The 24,177-nt window shown below is 37.6% G+C and overlaps 2 protein-coding genes across 2 annotated transcripts in view; both read right to left on the bottom strand.

Moving 5' to 3' along the window:
- Positions 1-10,086, bottom strand: part of LOC308342269 (uncharacterized protein C8orf88) — a 40,704-nt gene extending 30,618 nt beyond the window's left edge. Inside the window, exons 1-3 of the mRNA XM_080802590.1 lie at positions 9,990-10,086; positions 2,572-2,670; positions 740-813 (exon numbers count right to left, since the gene is read on the bottom strand). Of these exons, the coding sequence (XP_080658716.1) occupies positions 740-813; positions 2,572-2,644 (147 nt within the window). The 5' untranslated portion in view covers positions 2,645-2,670; positions 9,990-10,086. The remainder of the gene's footprint in view (positions 1-739; positions 814-2,571; positions 2,671-9,989) is intronic.
- A 10,521-nt stretch (positions 10,087-20,607) lies between these two features.
- PIP4P2 (phosphatidylinositol-4,5-bisphosphate 4-phosphatase 2) overlaps positions 20,608-24,177 on the bottom strand; it is a 63,658-nt gene continuing 60,088 nt past the window's right edge. The window contains exons 6-7 of the mRNA XM_080802878.1: positions 22,976-23,066; positions 20,608-22,165 (exon numbers count right to left, since the gene is read on the bottom strand). Of these exons, the coding sequence (XP_080659004.1) occupies positions 22,022-22,165; positions 22,976-23,066 (235 nt within the window). The 3' untranslated portion in view covers positions 20,608-22,021. The remainder of the gene's footprint in view (positions 22,166-22,975; positions 23,067-24,177) is intronic.

The following is a 24,177-nucleotide window of genomic DNA, read 5'->3' as shown; positions in this document are numbered from 1 at the left end:
CTATCTCCTCCTAACACTTACCTGTGCGAAAGACAGCTATCAGCCCCATTTTCAGGTGAGGAAACTAAGGCTTTGAGAAGTGAAAGAAATCACTCATGTAAGGTCACAGGGCTGGGAAATCGCAGGGCTGGGGCTCAAGCTCATCTTCCTATCAAAAACTTGGCCATGTGGCTGTGTGCCTCTCGGGCCAGCCCCTCTCTGGGCCCATCTCTGGACCCATGTCTGGGACAAGCCTTACCGCACACATTTAATGCAACACGTGGGGATGGCAGGAAATAGGATTCCATTGCACAATGAACACTATTTTCATATACCATGTAGGGGGTGAGAAGTGGAGGCTGAGAAGAAAATGGGTTAGTGGAATGATAAATAGGAGTTTTGAAATATATGTTAGGTTTCTTCTTTAACATTTTGGGGGAGGAGGGGCAGAAGGAAAGGAAGAGAATCTTTTCTCACAACCCTGAGATCATGACCTGATCTGAAATCAAGTGTTGGATGCTAAACCAACTGAGCCACCCAGTTACCCCTCTTTAACATTTTCTAAAACAAATAAAGCAAAATGTTTAGATTTGAAAATGTTGGGCAACAGGTATAATTTCCTTTAATATATTCTTGAAATACAACATAACTTTTTAGAAAGTACATAAAATACCTAGCACAGTACCTAGCACAGCACCATCTAACAAATGTTACTTTCCAGTCTGCAATGTTTCATTTTATTATAATTTCTAGGACTTACTCTGCTAACTCCACTTTGTAAGCACTGAGTGTTGCATGAATATTCATTCTGAAAGTTGAAAGGGAATACTGCTCCTGGTAGAAGGGGAAAAAAAAGAAAACTACTTTAAATATCCATTATTTCAATAAATGATATACAACCACCCAAAAACCTTAACTATCCAGGATATTCTAGGTACTGTTTCGAACTGTTTTCTGATAATTCATTTACTTAACAAATATTTATTAAACACTAAGGAATGTCAGCCACTGTGTTAGGGGATGGGTTGTAAGTGTAAAAAGAGTTCAGAGAGTTTTAGAAGAGTTCATGGTCTATTTTAAAAGACTAGCTCATAAGAAATTACTATAACAAAAACAAATTATATGAAGGGTACAGAGAAGATATTAGGGGAGGGCAGAGTGGGCTTTGTGATATAGAGGAAAAAAGGAATTTTCAAAAGGAAATAATATTGGAGTGCCTGGGTGGCTCATTTGCTTCAGTGTCCAACTTTTGGTTTCAGCTCAGGTCATGATCTCATGAGTCGAGCTTGGTCTTTCTCTCTCTAAAATACATAAATAAATTTTATTTTTAAAAAGTAAGTAATTTTATCCGGATCCTAGGAGGATATAATTAAATGAGAGACAGGCCCACTACATTTACCCGCTATAAAAGACTTAGAAAGAATCAATGAAAAACTGAATCTGTACAGATAAGGGAGTGACGGGCATTGTAAAAAGGCTGGTCACAGAAAGGAGCTGTGGCCAATGGCTTTGTACCCTTCCCTTTAGGAGAAAATCTGTGACCTGACCCAAAACTACTGCTTCTTCAGCACACCAGAAGGAGCTGGCATCAACACAGTTAAAGCTATGGTCCAGAAGATCCCTAATATCATTTGTCGGTCCTAAGTCACAGCCATTTTTTCAGAGGAAACACAACCAAAGCAGAGACCATCTTCCTTGTAAGAGGAGAACAAATAGAAAACTGAGGAACTGGTGTCATTTCTATCTTTTCTGCTTCGTCTTTGCACCTTTTTCGAAGAAGTCAGTTACTCAGTTGAACACATGAAATTTTTTTTTTCCTTTTTCTAAGAAGTCAGTTACTCAGTTGAACACATGGAATAAAGAGTATTTTAATAGGATGGTGACAATAGTATTATATATATGTCATATATATAATATTATATATTAATATTTAGGAGATATATACATTAACATTTACGAGACATACATACACACATATATATATAACCCTAAGTTAAAATACAGAAGCCATTCTGGCAACAATGAAAAAAATAAATTCCAATTAAGGAAAAAGTATTCCAAAAATCTGTCCAAAATACTAGTTTAACAGGCAAAAGAAAAATCTTTAATTTCAGAAATTTTTGTTTAAATTTCCTGAAAAGCGAGACTCTATGTCCTAGCAAAGCCCTAATCTGTAACCAGTGTTTTGTTTGTATTCATTCATTTATATGGTGTTAGGAATTTTTTTTAAAGGTTAATTCTCCAGCATGATTGCTCTGCAGTGAGCATAAGCTCAGGGCACAATTTGTATTGAGAGTATCATTCTAAGCAGAAGCAGTTAACCATAAAAATGAGACATTAAAAAAAGTACACAAAGTTGTTGGCAGGCAAGAGCTGTTCTTCCTACATTTGTTAGTCTGATAGACTAGGTAGACACATAGACTATTAAGAGTCTTTCTCTTTGGTTTTTAAATTCTTCAAACAAACAAGATCATTAGTTTTCATTATTTCTTACCCACCATAAACAATTACTTCATATATTATTTAGTCTTTCAAATACTACTTAGCTATTAAACAATTAATATTTAAAGATATGTACCCTAGATTACTCACCAGGGGGAGAAGTCAGATGACGAACAGGTCTTGCTGGTTGAAGCGGTTTACCAATCAATTTTTTGGTTTCCATTATCACAAAGACCTTGAGGTTCCATACTTTAGGAAGAAAAAATGTATCTTATCTTTTCAACAAGTGATCAAGATGCTTTTATATACATACACACACACACACACACACACACACAACCACAACATTCATTTGAAGATAATTTATTTTATAAGTTAAGGTGGAAACCTTAGACCCCTTTACACCATCTGTCACAATGGAACACTTCCTCTTTTGAAACATTTTCCTCCCATTAACTTCCCTCACTTTTCTTTTGGTTTGTTTCCTATTTCTTTGACTACCTCTTCTAACTTCCTTGGCTTATTCCTCTTCTTTTCTCCAGTTAAATTTAGGAATTCTTCCAAATTTGGCTTTGATCTTCTTCCCTGACCTCAATTATTCTGATGCTTTTAGCTACCTATCTATATGACAAATACAACCGAATCTATACATTTAGCATCTACCTCTCAAATTCCAATTCTATTTTTTTAAAAGATTTTATTTATTTATTTGACAAAGATCACAAGCAGGCAGAGAGGCAGGCAGAGAGAGAGGAAGGGAAGCAGGCTCCCTGCTGAGCAGAAAGCCTGACGCGGGACTCGATCCCAGGACCCTGGGATCATGACCTGAGCCTAAGGCAGAGGCTTTAACCCACTGAGCCACCCAGGCGCCCCCAATTCTATTTTTTAAAATATTTCCATTTACATCTTATCACAAATACCTCGAATTCAAGATATCCAAAATTAAATTCATTACTTTGACTCCAAAGATGATCTCCCCTCTGGTATTCCTTAAAGCCTTCAACTCTCTCAGACCACCTTTGGTTAAATAAGATCTAAATAAGAGCCTCCATGCTATAATTAATCTCTAATTCCTGTCCATTCTACTTCCAAAATATTTCTCAAATCTATTTTCTTTCTCACCACTACTTCCTTGGTTCCACAGTAGCTCTGAATTCAACTCACCGATCACTCAGTCTGATTTAAATATTCCCTTCTCACCCTATTTTCATGGGACAGAGTGAATATGCCTATATCATGGCATTAAAGAATATTGTACTCTATTATAATGACTGATTTGTCTTTTATACTTACAAAAGTGAAGAGCAGATTCTTTAAGTGAGGAACAGTATTTTCATTCATCCTCTTTCCCTGGCAACTAACACAGTACCTGGACTGGATCCAAAGTAGGTGTAACACAAGCATTTGCTGAACAAATGGGTGAATATAACCTCTTTCTCTCCAAACTATGATCCCTTTACACAAGACCTGCTTTAAAAACTTCAGTTCCTATTACATCCTGGATTATTCATAACAGAAACAGAAGCCAACATCCATGTGTCATGCAGAGTAAATCATTTATCTAAGTTACATTATTTAAGATTCAGAACAACTCTATCAATTAGGCCCAATTAAGAGTTAGAGTTCAGGTCTCAAGTTGGCCTACGTGGTCATGTTATGGTTCCAGCACCTAGTGATGTAACTATGGAAAACAATAGCATCTATCTCCTAGGTTTGATGTGAAGACTAAGTAAGATATATGTATAAAGCATTAGCACAGTGCCTGGTACATATTAAGAGCTTAATAAATGTTAGCTGTATTTTTTTTTTATAATCCTAATTTTAGATATAAGGCTTGGAGAAATTAGGTAACTTGCCCAAGGTCCTGAAACAAAGAAGTGACGGCATGTCCATCTCCATGCTTCTGGCCACTAAGAATTAAGAATCTTGTCCAACCTTTTTCTACCTCACACCCAGGCAGACCTGAACAGGTTCTGGTTAAGTACCCTTATGTGCTCACAAAACATCCCTGTGTCTATCATCTTCCAATGTAGTTCTTACTGCACTAGTTGCAATTACCTATCATCTGACCACTAAATTACAGTTCTCTCACACAGTTGTATCTCCAGTGTCTAGCACAGTGCCTAGAACACTGGGGGTGTTTAATAGATTGTTGAATTCATATGTGTTATTTTGTCTCACCATGTATTTATACATTCTGGAGTTCCTTCCCTCTCCCTGCTGCTCTTCTCCCCAAATGTTATTCATCTTTCAAGACCAAGGTCAAGTTCCTGTTATTTCCTTGGAAAAAATATCCTCATGTCTCAATAGTAATGGAAAATAAAGTAGTTCATCTGAAACTTTCTAGTTCCTAACAGAGAGCTGACAGTAAAATAATAACAACAATAATAATTTACATTCTTATCTTTCTCCTTCCACTACCCCTACTGTATTTTATTTTATTATTTAAGATGTATCACAGTAAATCTATTACATGCCCATATGATTAGACTGAGTTATTTGAGGCTAAAAATGAAGAACTAGATCTTATTTATCTTTGTGTGCTAGTACCTGCAACATAATTAGTTTTACTAAATCAACCTATAAATTTAAATACCTCTTAAATATAACTAAATCTTCTGGTGCCTAAATAGGACACAGCCTTCCAAATTATTAAGCCTATTAAGACAAAGCCTAAAGTAAAATTCCATCTGACTTTGTATCCACTCATTCAGAAGCAACTGTAACCATATGATTTTTAAGCAGATCATTACCCTAAATGACTGTTTCCCTAAGTATAGAGTTAATAACTCCCTTTTAGCTCCAAAGACATGCTTTCATCTATTTAAAAAATGCCTCTGGACATAATTCAAATGTTAAAATCATAAATTTTTGAACAACCTCTCAAAGTTAACACTGATAACTAAACACAAAATAGTTACTTTTTCCTAAAGTTTGGAGATAGGCCAGCCAGTATTCCAAATTAATACCTATCAAGTTTTTGTAATGTGTCTTTTAACTGGTATTTCAACACGGCTATTAACAAACTTCTAAACAAAACTAATGCTGTCTGTACTTGTTGGCAATACAACTTTGCTATAATAAGAAACAGAAAAGTTATAAGCATATGTAGCAAAAAAAGTATTTCAGACAAATATTGAATATTTTCTATGTGGAAGGAAAAATTTTAAATAAGGACCAAAAAGCAATCTAATATTGTGTCAATGTTTATCCTAAACATTATAATTAGAACCCTAATACTAGTATGTAGTAACTTTCCATCCTGTTTCCCATATGAAACTAACGAATCAGAATACAATAGAGTACTGTGGCACACACTTTCTTGTTTTTCATTGCTCAGCTGAAATTTAGTTGATAGGTTGTAAAGTCCTTTCCAGTTGCTGAGCAATGCAAATCCACAGTATTCAAACTAGGGATTTTCAAGAGTTGGGGAGTTACAAAACTATTATATGGTTTTGCAACACAAGTACATAAACAAAAAATAAAAGATCTTTTAGTATCACCCACCCTTTCAATTTACAGTAGGAAAACTAAGCAAGAGCTCCAGATATATAAATTCATATAAGTTAAAGAAATGAGAAAAGATAATGCCATATAGTATTCTATTCAATATTTTTTAAGTAAACTATGCCTGCATAAAGACACTGATATTATAGGGAATAAGTATGGAATACACAGTATACAACAGCATCATGTTACAGTGTTATTAACGGAAGAGGCAAGTATTTACAGTAAGTATCACTGTAAAACTGATCCACAGGCTCATAATTTATGAAAGACAGGATTCCACAAACCAAAGCCTAATTCTCAGTTTAGGTTAAAAACAGTAAAGATTTAACTGAACTGCAAAATCATTATACAAAATAACTTTAATCTTAAATTCTAATACCTTCCTCACTCACCCAATGTAGATCTCCAAAAGTTTCCTATGAAGCTACTAGAATGACCTAGGGTAGGCATTTATGGCATCAACTGTTACAAAGGACAACACTTGCAAAAGAAAAAGAATCCTACTTATGACAATGGATAACAAGTAGTGGGCCAATCATGGAGTTGTCTTTTAAACTATGAATATACAGCCTTGTAGTATAAATATTTTTTAAAGAACATTTTGATCCAATGTCTCAAAAATTTAATTCTATTAATACATCCTGAGAAACAGCTACTGAATAAAGTTTTTTTCCAAGTTCACATATATTTAACAAATCATCTTGAAAGGACAACTGCTATGAATAGAATATTGATCCACACATCAGGAAGCTTTAGTCAGGAAGCTTTGCTGTTCTACATCTAGCAATACTTAACAATATCTTGTTTCTTTCTGTTTAAAAAAAAAAAAATCAGGGGCGCCTGGGTGGCTCAGTGGGTTAAAGCCGCTGCCTTCGGCTCAGGTCATGATCCCAGCGTCCTGGGATCGAGCCCCAAATCGGGCTCTGCTGCTCAGCAGGGAGCCTGCTTCCTCCCTTCTCTCTCTGCCTGCCTCTCTGCCTACTTGTGATCTGTCAAATAAATAAAATAAAAAAATCTTTAAAAAAAAATCAAACTAAGTATGAACCCTAAAGATCAACCAATTCTGAAATTATAAATTAACCTAGAATTTTCTAAAATACAGTACAATGGGATAATAAAGGCAGATACTAACCAATTGGGACATAATCTTACTACACAATATATACTATTCTTTTTTAATTCAAACTCCATTTTTTGAGGTCCTATTACATGCTAAATTCTTTACAGATATTTCACTTAATTTTCAGCCATATGTAGAGAATCATTATTAGTAACCTTATAGATGTGAAACCTAATACTCAGAAAAATGAGAGAGATTCTCAAGTTCACATAGTATATATTTGGTAAAAATGAAGATTTAACTATAAAGGTCATGTCCTTGTCTCTAACTTGCATGTTTGTTAAGTAAAAGGAAGATATCTCACTCTCTAATCAGTAAAAGAAACTCTAGTCAGTAAAATGAAAGACATCTGACTCTTTAGTATCCCATTGCTTATTGGATTTTTTTAAATGAATTATGAGAAGGGACATTTATATATAAAGACTTGCTGAATAAACTGATATGTACTAATAATTTCTATTTCCTCAATTTATCATTTTTCTTAGAATACTAAATGAATTATAAGATTACTATGCTTTCCTCATTCTGTAGACATGGTACAGTGTCCTACTTATCATGGGTCATTAACATAAGAAACATACATACCTAGTACTGTATTCAGAAGCCAGATACTATACTTAAAATTTCCAACTTAAACTCTACATTTCTTTAGACAGTGCTGATGGTTTTGCTGCAATTAAGAAATAAGATCAGGGGTACCTGGGTGGCTCAATCGGTTAAGTGCCCCACTCTTGATTTTGGCTCAGGTCAGGATCTCAGTGTCCTGGGATCAGCCCTGACTTAGGCTCCACACTCAGCGGGACTTGCTGGAGATACTCTCTCTCCCTCGCTCTCTGCCCCCCCACACACACATGCACACGCTTTCTCTCTCAAATAAATAAGTCAATGTTAAAAAAAAAAAAAGAAGAAGAAGAAGAAGAAGAAGATGAGGGTGCCTGGGTGGCACAGTTGGTTGAGCAATTGCCTTTGGCTCAGGTCATGATCCTGGAGTCCTGGGATCTAGTCCCACATCAGGCTCCCAGCTCCACAGGATATATACATACATGTTTATAGATGTATATATGCACACATATCTATATATACACACACATATAGGTATACTGGAATATTAAGCCATAAAAAGGAATGGAATTCTGCCACTTGAAACAACATGGATGGATCTAGAGTATAATGCTAAGCAAAATAAGCAAGTCAGACAAATTTCACTAATGTGTGGAATTTAAGAAACAAAGGAACAAAGGGGGGGGAAAAAAAGACTCCTAACTGTAGAGAACAGACAGGTGGATACCAGAGGGGAGATGACTGAAGGGGATGAGAGAAATAGGTGAAGGGGATTAAGAGCACACTTATCCTGATGAACAATGAGTACCATATGGAACTGCTGAATCACTATATGATACACCTGAAACTAATATAACACTGCATGTTACCTACACTGGAATTAAAATAAAAAGAAATAAGACCATATAGAACTAAATCATCTGAGAAGTGAAAAGACCATGTTTTCATCTACCTCATGTATGTTTCCCATATGATAATCAGATAGGATTTAATATCAATTTTCAACTTCAAAATATCATACAGAATTAGGATTCCTTGAAACCACATGCTGCTTGCAAGTAAACAGCACAAACTGATTAAACTGATAGACGAAAATTAATATAAAGGAAATACAGGGGAGTAAGAGATAAACCAATTGTGACTTAGGTGATAAAAGATATTTTATACTCCACATATCAGGCTGCCACATTCAGGAAAAGTTAAAACTAAACTATCGAAAAGTTTTAAGAGGAGAGAATGTCCCATAATATTTTCCATCTCATGCCTTCTCTCTTCACAACTGATCAAAAAATTTGTATTCTTCTCCGTAGGGTATCTTTCAATAGAAATAAAATTTACCACTTGAGGGGTGCCTGGGTGGCTCAGTGGGTTAAAGCCACTGCTTTCCGCTCAGGTCATGATCCCAGCATCCTGGGATCGAGCCCCACATCGGGCTCTCTGCTCAGCAGGGAGCCTGCTTCCTCCCTTCTCTCTCCGCCTGTCTCTCTGCCTACTTGTGATCTGTCAAATAAATAAATAAAATCTTAAAAAAAAAAAAGAAAGAAAATTTACCACTTGAGTAGGATAAAACTGTCCAGATAATGGGCTCTTGTGGATATGTAACTGATGTAACTGTCCTTTTCTGCAACTTTGCCTAAATTATCAGCAATTAAACCTTTTGACACAAATACTGAATCATCATGTTGTCAACCTGAGACTGTTACATGTCAGTTACATCTCAGTTTTTTTTAATGGCATATCTTTACATAGAAATTATGTGGTATATCTTCATATACTTTCATGAACCATTCGATTTTCCTCTGTGAATTAACTATATATGGTTTCTTGGCACTTTTTTTCCTGTCGGGAAAAAAATGTTCAATATGTTCCTATTGAACATAATTTCATCTATTAATTAATAATTTGCTGTTTATTTTATTAATAAAAACAACTACAATAATGTCAAGGAAAAAAAATTGCCCGAAATTAGTAGTGACGGCGCCAGGGGGTGGAGGACAAAACGTCTTCAAACCATCCCGTCACCAAGGACCGGGTCCTGGGACAGAGGGCGCTGTGTACTTAGCTTTCTCTGGCGTTTATGTTTTTCGTTTTAAAACGCCCTCAGCGGAGTAACTCTCCCTCGGCCACTTGCCCCTCGCCTAGGTGTTCCCACAGCCGTCACCACCCTTTCCTCGCGACGCGCTCGCTCCCTCACACTCTACGACCCACGTTAGGGCCCCGAGGGGGGGCCCTGCCTGATTTGCCCCGCCCGACCCCAGGTCCCCCCCTCCCTCACAACTTTCCCGGCGCCCGACCTCAGAGACGGCGCCCACCGCCTCCTCACACCCGGGCCCGACTTCTGCCCTCCCAGTTCGGCTTATCCTCCCCAACCACTTACCGCCTCAAGATCGGGGAGGATTTCGGGGCAGCAGCGTCGCCGCGCTCAGCCCAAACGCGGCGACCCAGCGCCCCGCTGCCCGTCGGGGAACGGCTCCCGCCGCGCGTCTGCTCGAGGCCGAGAGCGGCGGGGATGGCGGGGGCGGGGCCGACGGCGGCTCCGAGGGGCGCGAGGCGGGCGCGGGGCGGGGCCTCGGGTGGCTGGCCTCGAGCGCGGCCGCAGCCCCGCGGGGCCAGAACCGTTAAGCCGGTAGCGCGCGCGCTTCCCAGGGCGTACTGGGCGCGCGGGAGCGGCGCGGGCTTCTGGCAGCCGCGCGGCGTGCGGAGGAGACCCGGGATGGCCTCTCCCAGGTTCTGGCAGGCTCGTCCGGTGCTGGGCGCGCCCGCATGAACAGCCTTCGGGACCCCAGTCGGCGGCCCTGCTTGCCCGGGACGGGGAGGGCGAGCGGCGGGCTCCAGGCAGCGACTGTGAGCGAGGCCGCCTCTGTGAGCGAGGCTGCCCGCGTGCTGACGACTGAGTGCCGCCCGCGTCAGAGCTGCCGGCCGGCCCCGACGGGGCGGGCGGCTGTGCCCGACGCTGAGGAGCCAGGTCCGTGCTGGGATTCCGGCTCTCAGAAACGGTCACCAGGCACGAATACTTATCTCAGACCGCCGTCCCCAAAGACCAAGATTAGTTGAAGCAACTCCATCCGAATCCTTTCTTTTCAGTCTTCACCCTTTTTCTTTCATTCACGTTTTCTCTGTTCTCAGAGTGTCCCGTGTGGGTGCCAGCAGTAGGCTGCGGGGACATGGGGGCGCTCTACGGGAGAACAGGATAGTCCTGCCATCACAGGGCTCAAAACCCGCCGGGAGCCTGAGCTGGGGGCAGTTCGATAGGCCGTGCTAAGGACTGTGGTAGAGGAACAGGTGCAAGTTGGGAGCACAGTACAAGGGATGCCTAAACAGACCCTTGGGCTGGGGTGTGGTTTTCAGAGCAGAGCCCGGCTGGTGTGTTGCATTTGGCAGGCGGAAGAAAGCAGGGAAGGAGGAAGCGCAAAGGAAAAGACGGCTTGTCTGGTGTGGAGTCGCTGGAGTTAGGGAACAGATAGTGGGGAAATGAAACAGGAGCAGTGGACGTGAATTAGGTCCTAAATTTTTCATAGTTTGCCTTTTTGAATATTTGAAAGATCATTCTGACAGCAGTATGGTGGGCAGATTTTGAGGGCAGGGAGGTAGAGCAAGATGAAACAGGCTACAAAGCGGCTTCCTTGGAGGCATTTGCAATAACTCCAGTCAGAAGTTATGTCATACAGGGAATGAAGATCTGAGCGATGTTGCTGCAGTGAAATCAACAGTTTAGTGACAGACTGGATGGAAGGGGTGACTGAGAAGAGAATCTAGGTAACTCTTGAGTTTCTGACTTGGGCAAACAAGTGAATGGGTGGTAATATAAGGGTTGGAAATAATGAATTCAGAGCGGGACTCATATCAGCTATTTTATAAGTTCCGAAAATATATACCCATACATATACAGGCCTATACACATACACACATATGTCATAGGCATATAACAGACAAAATGGAACATTAGGCAAGGGATGCTGATTGAGAAAATTTGTGCATTCTGGAAACAAGTATTTAGAGAACTTAAAAGACAAGTAACCTCCAAAGGATGCTATTTAAAGGCAAAGAAAGCTTGTCTAGAATGGGATAACTAAAGAAGGAATGCCTCTCTGAAAAGGGATCATCTGAGTACACCTTAAAACACATGCATAATAGGAAAAAAAAAGTCTAGTTAAGCAGAAGAAATCTTAGTGCCCTGGAACAAGAAAAACAGAGTTTGCAAAATTCAGAAACTGACATGAGATCAGTATGGCTAGGCAAGAGAAAGCAAGAAGAGACTATTAAAGATGAGTTTGGAGAGATGGGAAAAGCCAAAATCATACAAGGTTTTGTAGGCTCCAGTAGGCAGGTTGAATTTTACTATAAGAGCAATGGGACAGTGGGGCAGTAACATGATAGGATTTACCATTTTAAAAGGTGTGGTTTCAGAATTACTTTCATGCATAGTTAAGTTATTTAATGTAGAAATGGCTTCCAGGAACATTCCTATCCCCAGACACACCACACCTGGCATGTCCTATGGCACAGAGCACCAGAAGTCTGTGGACAATGGAGTCGATAAATCCTTCCAACCCCCAGATGTAGAAAATTGTAAGTGTAGGTTTCAGTTCTCATCAATCTAGTCAAAATAGAAGTTTTCTTCTTCAAGAAAATATTTAGGGGCACCTGGGTGGCTCAGTTGTTAAGCATCTGCCTTGGGCTCAGGTCATGATCCCAGGGTCCTGGGATTGAGCCCTACATCATACTCCCTTTTTTTTTTTTAATTCATTTGACAGAGATCACAAGTAGGCAGAGGCAAGCGGTGGGGGGGGGGATGGGGGAGGCAGGCTCCCTGCCTCGCAGAGAGCCCGATGCGGGGCTCGATCCAGGACCCTGGGATCACGACCCAAGCTGAAGGCAGAGGCTTTAACCCACTGAGCACCCAGGTGCCCCTGTACACCCTTCTTGGCAGGAAGCCTGCTTCTCCCTCTCCCACTCCCCCTGCTTGTGTTCCCTTTCTCGCTGTATCTCTCTGTCAAATAAATAAATAAAATCTTTTTAAAATTTTTAACAATATAACGTATACAATTACATATACATTATACAATTATTTTGTATATATTACTATATGAAATCAACAGAAATTATGGTGACAAAAAAGTTAATTTGAAGAAAAAAATTTTAGACCAAACTAAAATCAGTAATCCATTTAGAGGAAGAGGTAAATTTTAAATAGAGGTAATAGACTCCAAATTTTTTTAGTAATCAATTGAAGAAGAATGAATCATATAAATATAGTGAAAGTTTGGAAAATTTCTTGTTGACTTGGCAAGAGATACTGGCATCTACAAAGGATAATCTAGAGCTCATAATACACTTCAACAACAGCTTGACTAGTTAGCAAGTACTTTCAAGAATATTTAAGGTTGAGGCGACTGGGTGGCTCAGTGGGTTAAAGCCTCTGTCTTCAGCTCAGGTCATGATCCCAGGGTCCTGGGATCGAGCCCCACATGGGGCTCTCTGCTCAGCAGGGAGCCTGCTTCCCCCCTCTCTCTGCCTGTCTCTCTGCCTACTTGTGATCTGTCAAATAAATAAATAAAATTTAAAAAAAAAAAGAATATTTAAGGTTAATCACACTGATCAAGAAAAGCTTAAAATGCTCTAAAATCATCAAGCTCAAATAAGAAACTCAACAGGTTTCCCCAACTTAGCAATACACTAAAAACTGACATGTTATGACTAAATAAGTTATGATTGAAATTAACTTTTCTAAATTTTCAATAATAAAAAATAAATTTTGATTAGCTATGCTGCAGAAAATACCAAATTATTTACTCTCACAAAGGAAATGCATTATAAAATTGTCAGATAAAGAGGCAATCAAAATACATAAAAGTACAAATACAGGGAAAAATAGGGTGGCTCAGGCAGTTAATTAAAATACTTTTATGATTTTTTTAAATAGCTGGTACTTGTCAGCTTTTTAAAATTTGTAACAGGATGCCATTCTCTCATTCTAAGTAAATATTTACTTTGGTTTAAAGAAAGATTTGGAGAATGGATTGAGGAAAAGCAAGAATGGAAATAGGAATCCCAACAAGAAGGATAATTCACAGTTAAATGAGTCTTTTATTAAGTAGAGGTTTTTGTTACCATTATATTTTCATATCTTATTTGACCTTCACAGTACCTTCCTTTAAGTTGATAAAACCCTATATGAGCACAAGTAACACACATAAACTGGTTACCTGCTCTCATGAAATGTAGTGTCTTTGACAGTACAGATTCACAAACAGAAAATTACAATTCAAGAAGCTAGTTGTCCTATAAAGGCACTCCCAGGGCGTGTGTGTGCCTGATTGGTGCTACTGAAAGCCTGAGGAGTTGGGAAAAGCTGAAGAGGCAGGCAGCATTGTCTAGTGTTTACCAAATGATCTCCTTACTAGCCTCCTGCCAGTAGTCTGTCTCTCATTCACTTATTCCATATTTACAAAGCATTTTATGGAGGATACATACTCACAGACGCACACAGGCATGTAATCATTAGAACAAGTCATTAAAAAACCATAATAGAGACTTGGTTCTGTTCAGCTTAGCTCGGGGAAAAAAAAAGTTTTGAAGACCTGTGCCTGTTAGGTGCCAGGCACTGAGGATACAAAGACAAACTGAAATAAGACAGTATGGCTGAGGAACAATCAGCAAGAAGAGAATGATAGTCTTGAGAGTACCTATCAACTAGGGGTGCCTGGGCGGCTCAGTCAGTTAAGTGTCCGGCGTAGGTCATGATCTCGGGGTGATAAGATCGAGCCCCTGGTTTGGTTCTGTGCTCTGTGGGGAGCCTGCTTGAGATTCTCTCTCTCCCTCATGCTCTCCTCTCTAAAATAAATCATTTTTTAAAAGAGTACCTATAAAATAATAAAACAGAGGGTAGTACATGCAGTAATTAGAAGTATATACTTAGAACAGAAGTAGTACAAGGAAAGAAATAGTTCTATTGGGGGTGACAGAAAGAAGAGGGATCATGGAAGGGTTCCAAGAGGAGGTATCGCCTGAGTAGAATTTTCAAGGATAAAAAGGAGTTTACCAACTTAGGGATATTCCTTGCAGGAAGAAGGATATGTGCAAAGGCATACAGAAATGAAGCAATAGTGAATACAAAAACCCTAGTAATTCAGCACTGCAGAAACATAAGATATGAGGCCCTGCTTGAATAAGTGGTTCAGTACTAGGCTACAGAAGGATGAGTCTTTTATCTCCTAAGGGTACAGAGAGACACTGAAGGACTTTAGATATGAAAAGATCATACGTACACCTAAGTAACTGCTGAGAATGGTCTGAGGAGAGGGACAGGCAGTAGGCAAAGCGAGAACAGCAGCAGAGGGATCGGTTCATAAATCTTTCCGGTAACCCAGGCAGTGTGGATGAGAACAAGTAAGGTAGGTCTGCCCATGAAGAAAGAGAAGTGCATGAACTTGAGAGAATAAAGGAGACCCGATGGACTGGAAAGTCTGTGAGAATGAGAAGTGAAAATGGCGATGCCAATTATTGATGTGGGCAGCTAGATGGGTAGAAATAAGGAAAAGATACTGTGAGTTTCCTGAGGAATGAGGGACAGGGATGGACCTAGAGTGTAGGTGGAGGGAAGGGACAAAGGTAAGAATAGGTGAGATAAATCATCTGCAATGAGAGGAAGGGGATCAACTATGGAAAGTATGATAAAGGGCTTTAGGATTATGAAGTTTTCAAGTAGTATCTGTGGGGAAATTTGCAGGAACTGCTGGAGACAGGTCAACAATGCTAAGGAGCAGGTGAAGGTGAAAGGTGAAAGTGAAAAGGTGAAAGGTGAAGGTGAAAATTAAAAATTGGGGGCATCTGGGTATCTCAGTCGGTTAAGCATCTGCCCTGCTGCTCATGTTCTCTTTCTCTCTCACTCTCTCTCTCAAATAAATACATTAAAATCTTTAAAAAAAAAAAGGAAGTTAAAAATCTGTAGTGGTATTAACCTGTGTGGTTGTGAGATTCATTGGAAATACAGGAGACAATAGATTGGAAGATAACTGAGAAACTGGAAGGGCTGAAGGCAATACTCATGAATAGTGGTACAAAGGGAGTGAGGATTTTATCATGATAGAGGATGAATAGGGCCAGAGAGTGGGTATCTGAGCATAAGAGTTCAGAGATGGAGTGCTTCTAAGTATGAGCACCCACCATACTGCTAGAGATGAATAACAGAAGTGGAATGGAAGTTCATTCGACTTGAGGGAATCAGAACTGAGTCCAGACCAGAGTATTAGTCCATTCACATTGACATTTAAATCAATGATATATGGTAAGAATGAAACCAGGTACTGAAGTCGGCACTGATTATGGGAAAGTGATAAGAGATTTGTAGATGGCAGATGGTAGGTAGAGGTACTTTTTTTTTTTTAAAGGTTTTACTTTTTTTTTTTTAATTTATTTATTTGACAGAGAGAGAGATCACAAGTAGGCAGAGAGGCAGGCAAGAGAGAGAGGGGGAAGCAGGCTCCCCACTGAGCAGAGAGCCAGACCCTGAGATCATGATCTGAGACGAACGCAGAGGCTTAACCCACTGAGCCATCCAGGTTCCCCAGGCAGAGGGACTTTTAAAGGAAGGAGTAAGACAGGTAGGTTTTCAAGAGCCAGGAAAAAAAAATAACACGTTGCATAAGCTAAGGAATTCTCTACAAATAGCCTAAACTTACTCTTGCTAAAAGCTTAAAAACTAATGAAAATGTAACACATTTTCTCCATAATTATTTCAATATCCAATATCTTCAGCCAAAGGTATATCTGATGTAGAAATATCTGCAGCAATATTTTTCAGAAAAATTGATTTGAACACTGGGAACTTCGAGTAGTTCTACAACCAAGCGTTAGCACCTATACATATGCATAAGCCACTCTAGGTAAATTTACAAATTTGATGAGAAGAATGTGTATGATCACTTCCTATTTAGCAAGTTACCTTAGATGAGCTTGTAGATTAAAGATTCTCACCTGTCAATTTACAAACCATACCCACTTTTTAGACCTATAGCCTTATCTGATACCTTAGTCTGTGGGCCAGTCCCAAAAGAATATAGGCTTTTTATTTTTCTGTTTTTCACACGGTATTCCACCCCAAGTCAAATACATGTATACTTATTCAAACATAAAGAATCTTGGTATTTAATTTGTAACTGAGCATGTAAAGTGATTTTAAAAACGAAAAACCTTTACAGATCCTTTTTAGCACTTTGTGCTATTTAAAATCATTTTAATATTGCTATCACAAGAAAAGGAATTTACATTAAAATTCATTGTATGTCAATTTCCTCATATTTAATATGTAATCTTCCTAGCCAGTCTTGTGATTTTATATTAACTATAAAAAAGAAAATAAATACATGTAATGATATTTTGTTACATAAAATGCTCTAAAATAAAACTGGATATAATATCAAATTCATAAAAATATTTAAAAAGTAGTATTCTATTCTTTGTGAAATCAATACTGAGGCCAAACATTTTTCAGTTTACTTTCCACAAATCAGTTATAGACATGAACAGCAGGGGGCACAAAACTCAAAAGTTTTTCTGTACAAAGCAAAGCACAATAAAACCTCATGCTGTGGAAAGCAGATAAATTTTGAAGGCAGATTGTTTGATTCCAACTGGCTCCATCACATATAACCTGAATGACCTTTAATTATTTAGCCTCCCTGACTGAGCTGCTTCAATGGTAGAGTCATAACTATGACATAGAGATTAAATATTAACAAAGCTGTAAGGCAGATCAATAAACTAGAGTTTTTTTCAGTGTTTATTATGTGTGTGTACGCACATATACATATGTACATGTGCACCAAAACACATCAGATAAGTGCAAATTTAGATTTTATAGAAAGCACATAATTTTGAGACAGTGCACATGGAAACAGCTGTAATTTCATAACATACAAGCACAAGTATCGCTAGATCAAAACTAAAACAAAGCTAAACAAAGGAAATGGCATTATTTACTCCAATACAAAGCTTTTATATATAAGAAAATGTGAATGCCATTGAAAGGGGATGCAAACGGGTGTGTGCACGATATAGTGCACTGTTTCTCGAGAATGATCCAGGAAAACCTACATCAACATCATCTGGGAGTACTTGTATTGAATGCATACACCTGTGCTACTTAAAACCCAGTTTTTCAGAACGATGAGAGTAACACTTCGATTTCTTCTAGTAAAACAGAAACAAGAATATGTGCTTTTCTAGGGCGCCTGTGTAGCTCAGTAGGTTAAGCATCTGACTTCAGCTCAGGTCATGACCCCAGGGTCTGGGATTGAGCAGGCTCCCCGCTCAGTGGGGAATCTGCTTCTGCCTCTGCCTCTGCCCCTCACTTGTGTTCTCCTTCTCTCTGTGTCTCAAATAAATAAATAAATAAATTTTTAAAAAGAACTATGTGTTTTCTAGGCTTCCTGTGGCTATTATACTGCATGCGCTGTGAGGGGAGCACTGTGCCTGACATGGGTTATTGGATCTTCTAAATGACACACGTACTCTCACAAATGACTTGCTCAAGAATAACTGAGCGTGATTCCATTTTTTCCCTCTTTTCTAAGAACTAGACCATTTTTTTCCCACTACTTTGTATAGCAGGGACCAAAAAAAAAAAAAAAAAATCCTTCCTTTTCCAATTAGTGACTATGGTATATTCTTTCAAATCACATTTTCCCAGCACTTTCTGTGTTTTGTATCTGTACCAGGCATTGGAAGGAATGCTCTACTTTAAAAAAAAAAGCCTGAGTAGGGGTTCCTGGGTGGCTCAGTTGTTAAGCCTCTGCCTTCAGCTCAGGTCACCATCCCAGGGTCCTGGAATCGAGCCCCACATCGGGCTCCCTGCTCAGCAAGGAGTCTGCTTCTCCTTTCCCATTCCCCCTGCTTGTATTCCCTCTCTCATGGTCCCTCTCTCTCTGTGTCAAATGAATAAATAAATAAATAAATAAATCTGGGTATAAACTCTCATAAATTTGGATTTAATTAATTAAAAATTTATGTTAAGTCATATAGGACTAAGCTTAAATATATGATATATTAACTCTAAAAAATAAGGTTTTATCAATGAAATGCATTGGTTTGGATTTAATAAATTTGTTTTAAAACTCTTCAAGGATCTAAATGAAAATGTAACAGACATTGGTAATGATAACTACATAACATTCTTATCTATTCATCAAGAGCAAAACCTAACCTTCCAACTATTAATCTACCACAAGAATTTTTTAAAAGTTACTATTGCCTTTTATCACCCTGAGAGAACCCCTCTTAATATTTTAGTGTTTAATTTTCCTTAGTTTTTTTAACACATACATGTAAAATCGTTTTCTTCAAAAAGTGGATAACACTGTACATTTTGATTTGTAATATGATTTTGTTGTAATATTTTGTGAACAATGTCAATTCAGTTAAAGAGAGATTTTAACATCTTGTTAATGACTACTTACTATTTCATATTATGAGTGTACCATAATTTATTTCACCCATCTCCTATTGCTTAATTTTTTGACTTCTTACTTTCAATCCCTATTATAAACAAAAAAGTGCTAAACATCATTGTACAAATACATTTGTTCTTTTATCCAGAACACCTTTAGGATAAATTCCTAGTGATGGAATTAATGTCAAAGACTGTGTGTTTTTGTGTGTGCTTCCTCATATCTTCAGCATTACAAGGATTAATCACTTTTTCATTCTTTGTTAATATGCTAGCTAAAAAATAGTAACTCTGTTTTAACTTACCTTCTTTGATTATTAATAAATTGAAAAGAAGTTCATATTTTTACTTATTGTATTTCTTCTTTAATGAATTGCTTCTTCATGCCTTTAGTTCCTTCCCATATTAAAAAGATTAACTCTTCTGGGGCACCTGGGTGGCTCAGTGGGTTAAAACCTCTACCTTCGGCTCAGGTCATGATCCCAGGGTTCTGGGATCGAGCCCCACATCGGGCTCTCTGCTCAGCGGGGAGCCTGCTTCCTCCTCTCTCTCTGCCTGCCTTTCTGCCTACTTGCGATCTCTATCTGTCAAATAAATAAGTAAAATCTTTAAAAAAAAAAAAAAGATTAACTCTTTCTACTATTTTGGAAATACAATTTATATTTTGACTTTGTTTATGTTTTTTTCACACAGAAGTTTTTTTTTTTTCTTTTTATCATACAATCTATCAATCCTTTTGTTTGATTTCTGCTTTGGGGTTTTACTTAGAAAGTTTTCCTCAACACAAGATTATATTATATATTACATTCACTCACCTATATATTCTGTAACAAAATATAAAGGCCAAACCCAAAGTATAAAAATTTTTTTTTTTTTCTTATTTGACAGAGAGAGAGAGAGATCACAAGTAGGCAGAGAGGCAGGCAGAGAGGGAGGGAGAAGCAGGCTCCCTGTAGACAGCCTGATGTGGGGCTCGATCCCAGGACCCTGAGATCATAACCTGAGCCGAAGGCAGAGGCTTAACCCACTGAGCCACCCAGGTGCCCCCCAAAGTATAAAAATTTAACATATCAATTCATTTAACCATTTATTCATTCATGCAACAAATAACTACTGAACACAAATGCACTATGCGCTGTTCTAAATGCTGAAGATAAAGCAGATAAAGTTCCTGTTATCATGGAATTACAGTCCAAAAGGAAAATGATCATGCAGCATATAATTTAATGTGAGATTTCAAATTAATGGGAAAGGAATGGGAGGATTAATGGGATTATTCTATATACAATGCGGTTACAAATAGCTGACCATTAAGAAAAGAAATAAATTAGATTCTTATTTCATACCTTACATCAAAAGTATTATAAGTAGATTTAAAACCTGTACTTTAAAAAAAAACATGAAAATACTAGAAAAAACCATAAATGAATATTATATAAAGTAACATTATACATGTTCTTAAACATGAAAACTCCTTTAGAGTAATAACTCAAGGCATTTTGGAAACACCATCTTATTTTTAAAAAATGGAATGTAACAAGGTAGTTTTGAACAATAATCTTTATTAGTGTATTTTCAAAGGTACACATAATCCTGAGCTACTGCATTTAGACATTTATCATTTACTCTTTGAAGTTTACATGTATTTTGCTCCAAATTCTCTGGTGAGTACATTTTTATACTAGTCAGGAACATAAATAATTTAAATTATTATTCTTATCTCTGGAAGAGCCAATTAATTTACTCAATATCTCTTTACCTTAATTCTACTACATTAAAGGCTTTAGAACATTATTTCTCGATTAAGCAATTTCTTTTTCAAAACTGCAAAGATGGGCAGTGCGAGAGCTGATTCCTCAAATCCTAATGAATTCTTAGAAAACTATGCTGCTTTTTGTCTTTGATCTACTTTCTTGAATAAACTGGGTAACCAACAGACCAGCTATATTTGAGAATAATAGTAACTACCTCTAATCTCAACATTTTAGCTGGTGTAAAATGTCATAGGTTCTCTTCTCACATAAGTAGTCCATAATTAGCCCAATAAGAAAATCTACCATGATCTAATGAAAAGGGGGGTAATCCAGTGTAAATATATCTTTGTTTAAATGGTTAAGTATTATAAAACATGTTATGTGAAATACTTCCTCCAAGATCTATAAAGGAATACATACAGCTGATTAACATTAAATTTCATAAATCTAGACCAGAACATTTAGAATTAGTAAATAAAAAAGCAGACAAAAATGAAAGACAAAAGTCCTGTGATCTTTGAGAAAAAACATTTATCCAACATTATCTCCAACTGTGGACAAATAAATATTTTCATTCTTGTATTTTAAATTACTACCAAAATATTGTATCTTTCTACAAACAACAAAAAACAAGCATACAGTATCTAGAAATGATTTTTATCTGACAAGAATGTCAAGTCTTTGAAGGTACACTCAATTTTTTTTTCCTGAATAAGGTCACTATGATCTTAGGTTAAAGTTACAGTAAGCAGTTCAAGCAAAATGCATATTGTTTAGATTTTAAAGCAAGCAATTTTGATACTGTTTAATTAAAATGTGAGTATAAATGTGAAGCTATTGTAGAAACATTTATAAACACTCCTTGGGAATACTCACAGATCGGCAAGTAATGGAATAACTGATTTAAAAATAACGGAAGGGTGATGTTATATGTAATGTTTGGTGACAAATCCAAAAATATCTTTAAGAGATGTAAAAGAACATGAAGACAGTTTTATTATTCGGAGCTTGAAAACCTAGCAGCAAAACAAACTATTTGCATATAATGTAGTGCAATGAGCATTTGTTCATAAAATACTCCCCAAGTCTTGAAACTTTATACAGAAACCAGAAATGGAATCCATTAGGGTGAATGATTCAAATATGTCCAGAGTAGCTTATCAAGAACTGCTAGATACTCTCACCTGCATCACTGAATTATAAGCAAGCTTATGCAAAACTGTGTTCTGGGTAACTCACTCTTATGGCTCCCCAGTAACAAGCTCGGATAAGGCAGATCAAACCTAAGAGATAAGCAATTGCCCAAGAAACATAGGTTGCGTGAAATCGCCTTGCAAAATCTTGGGTGCCAACCTAAAATAAAAAGCAATATAATAACAGAAGATTAAAAACTTCAAGCAAATATTTGCTTAAAGAGCCTGTGTGGGCTTACATGTGATTTTGATAAAATATATCCCTGAGGCCACAATATTCCTATGAAATATGAGTTGATGAATTTGTTGATTATCATTGACAGAGTAAAATTTAGTAAGACAATACTGCTAGTTATATTAACTACAAACTTTATGAAATAAACAAAAAAACCCACTTGAACATGTTATTTCTATAAGTAACTAAATTGTCACCTAAACTCCTTAGTGTTATACAACACAATAGAGTGTTCCTAATAATATGGGACCAGGCAGGACAAAGGAGAATGGGAAGTAAATGGTAGCAAAAAAAGATCAGTAACTCCTCCTCCTCCTGGGAAAGAATAATCCCCAGTGCCAACTACTTAGCTTCAGTCGCCTCTAAAAATAAACCATCCCCATAATGATAACAAATCTGTGCTTAACTTGAATAAAGAGAAAGGTTTTTCAGACCTCCATAGCTGACTATCGCTTTTGCTTTGCTATGGCACTAAATAAAAACAATGGATTTTTGCTAAATGGATGGTAAAGTCCCCAAGGTCAAGGACCTTGAGAGGAGTCCCAAAACACCATTAAACTCCATTAAATACAGGTGCATGGACTGGGCTTCTGATTGCCCACAGTCCTTGAGAAGCTTCTGGGATGCCAGGAGGCAGGCTCTTCCAGGATCACTGAAGATTGTCTCAGGCCTCATCACTTACTACTGATAAAGGTGAGAAGAAAGAATTCTAACAGTGAGTAGAGTAATACTCACAGTTAATCCGACTCCAATGAAAATACATATCATTCCAATGGTAATATATGCACAGCAGCGTCTTCGTGGAAGTGCACTACCCACTGAGGAACTGCAAATTCATGAGTAAAAGAGAGCATTATTTCCATGCAGTTTCTCCCTTTCATCCCTGGGAATACTTTTCTATGGCTCTAGTGACACATGTACTTCTGTTTATTTCTTCAATTTGAGAGACAAGAACATGCATAAAAATGCCATTTTTAATGAGCTAATATAATCATAAATGGTAAATTATATTACAGTGGCTTTAACCAAAGTTCAAGCCTTGGTTATTGACAGTATCCACAAAAGAACTACTGTGGTCAATAACGATCTTCCAATATAAAAATACATCTCAAAAAATGTATTCTAGGATGGATAATATGTACTATCTCACAAACAGCGCTTGATTTTTTGCAGTTTTAACAGTATATGTTTACTGTAGAAAATTTGGAAAATAGAGTAAAAAATAAAAAGGACAAAGAAAATTACCTATAATCCTACTACCATAAATAATTTCGACATATTTTCCTCCAGCCATTTTTTTTTTTGGTAATTTACCAACATAGTATAGGCATTTTCTACATCATTAGATGTTTTCAAATTGGAATTCCAATGGATGAATACAAAATTTAGCCAATATCCTACTACTGGACACAGAATTTTCACTACTATAAACCAGGTACACATCAATTAAAAACATCTGCTTAGTTTTCTTAAGATAAATTTTTAGAATTAGGATTTTTTTTAAAAGATTTTATTTATTTATTTGACAGAGATCCTAAGTAGGCAGAGAAGCAGGCAGAGGAGGAAGCAGGTTCCCTGCTGAGCAGAGAGTCCAAGCCCGATGCAGGACTCGATCCCAGGACCCCGGGATCATGACCTGAGCTGAAGGCAGAGACTTTAACCCACTGAGCCACCCAGGCGCCCCTAGAATTAGGATTATAAAATTCAAGAGATTAACTTTTCAAAATCTGTTAATACATACTGCAAGAATCTATGGGAAATTAATAAAATCATATACTGTTATCATGCTTCTCAAGTGAAGTTTTAAATCCAATAGTTTTTAGTCATTTACACTTTTAATTTTGGTAATTTTCAAAATGGTGTAAGTAGAGCAGAGATCTTCTTTTCCTAAGCATAAATACATAAATACATCATATAGGAGGCACTGTATTAGTGAA

The sequence above is a fragment of the Martes martes genome (assembly GCF_963455335.1).
Source record: "Martes martes genome assembly, chromosome: 4".
NCBI classification, from domain to species: domain Eukaryota; kingdom Metazoa; phylum Chordata; class Mammalia; order Carnivora; family Mustelidae; genus Martes; species Martes martes.
Note: the sequence above shows the minus strand (reverse complement) of the source record. Positions and strands in the feature narration are given on the sequence as shown.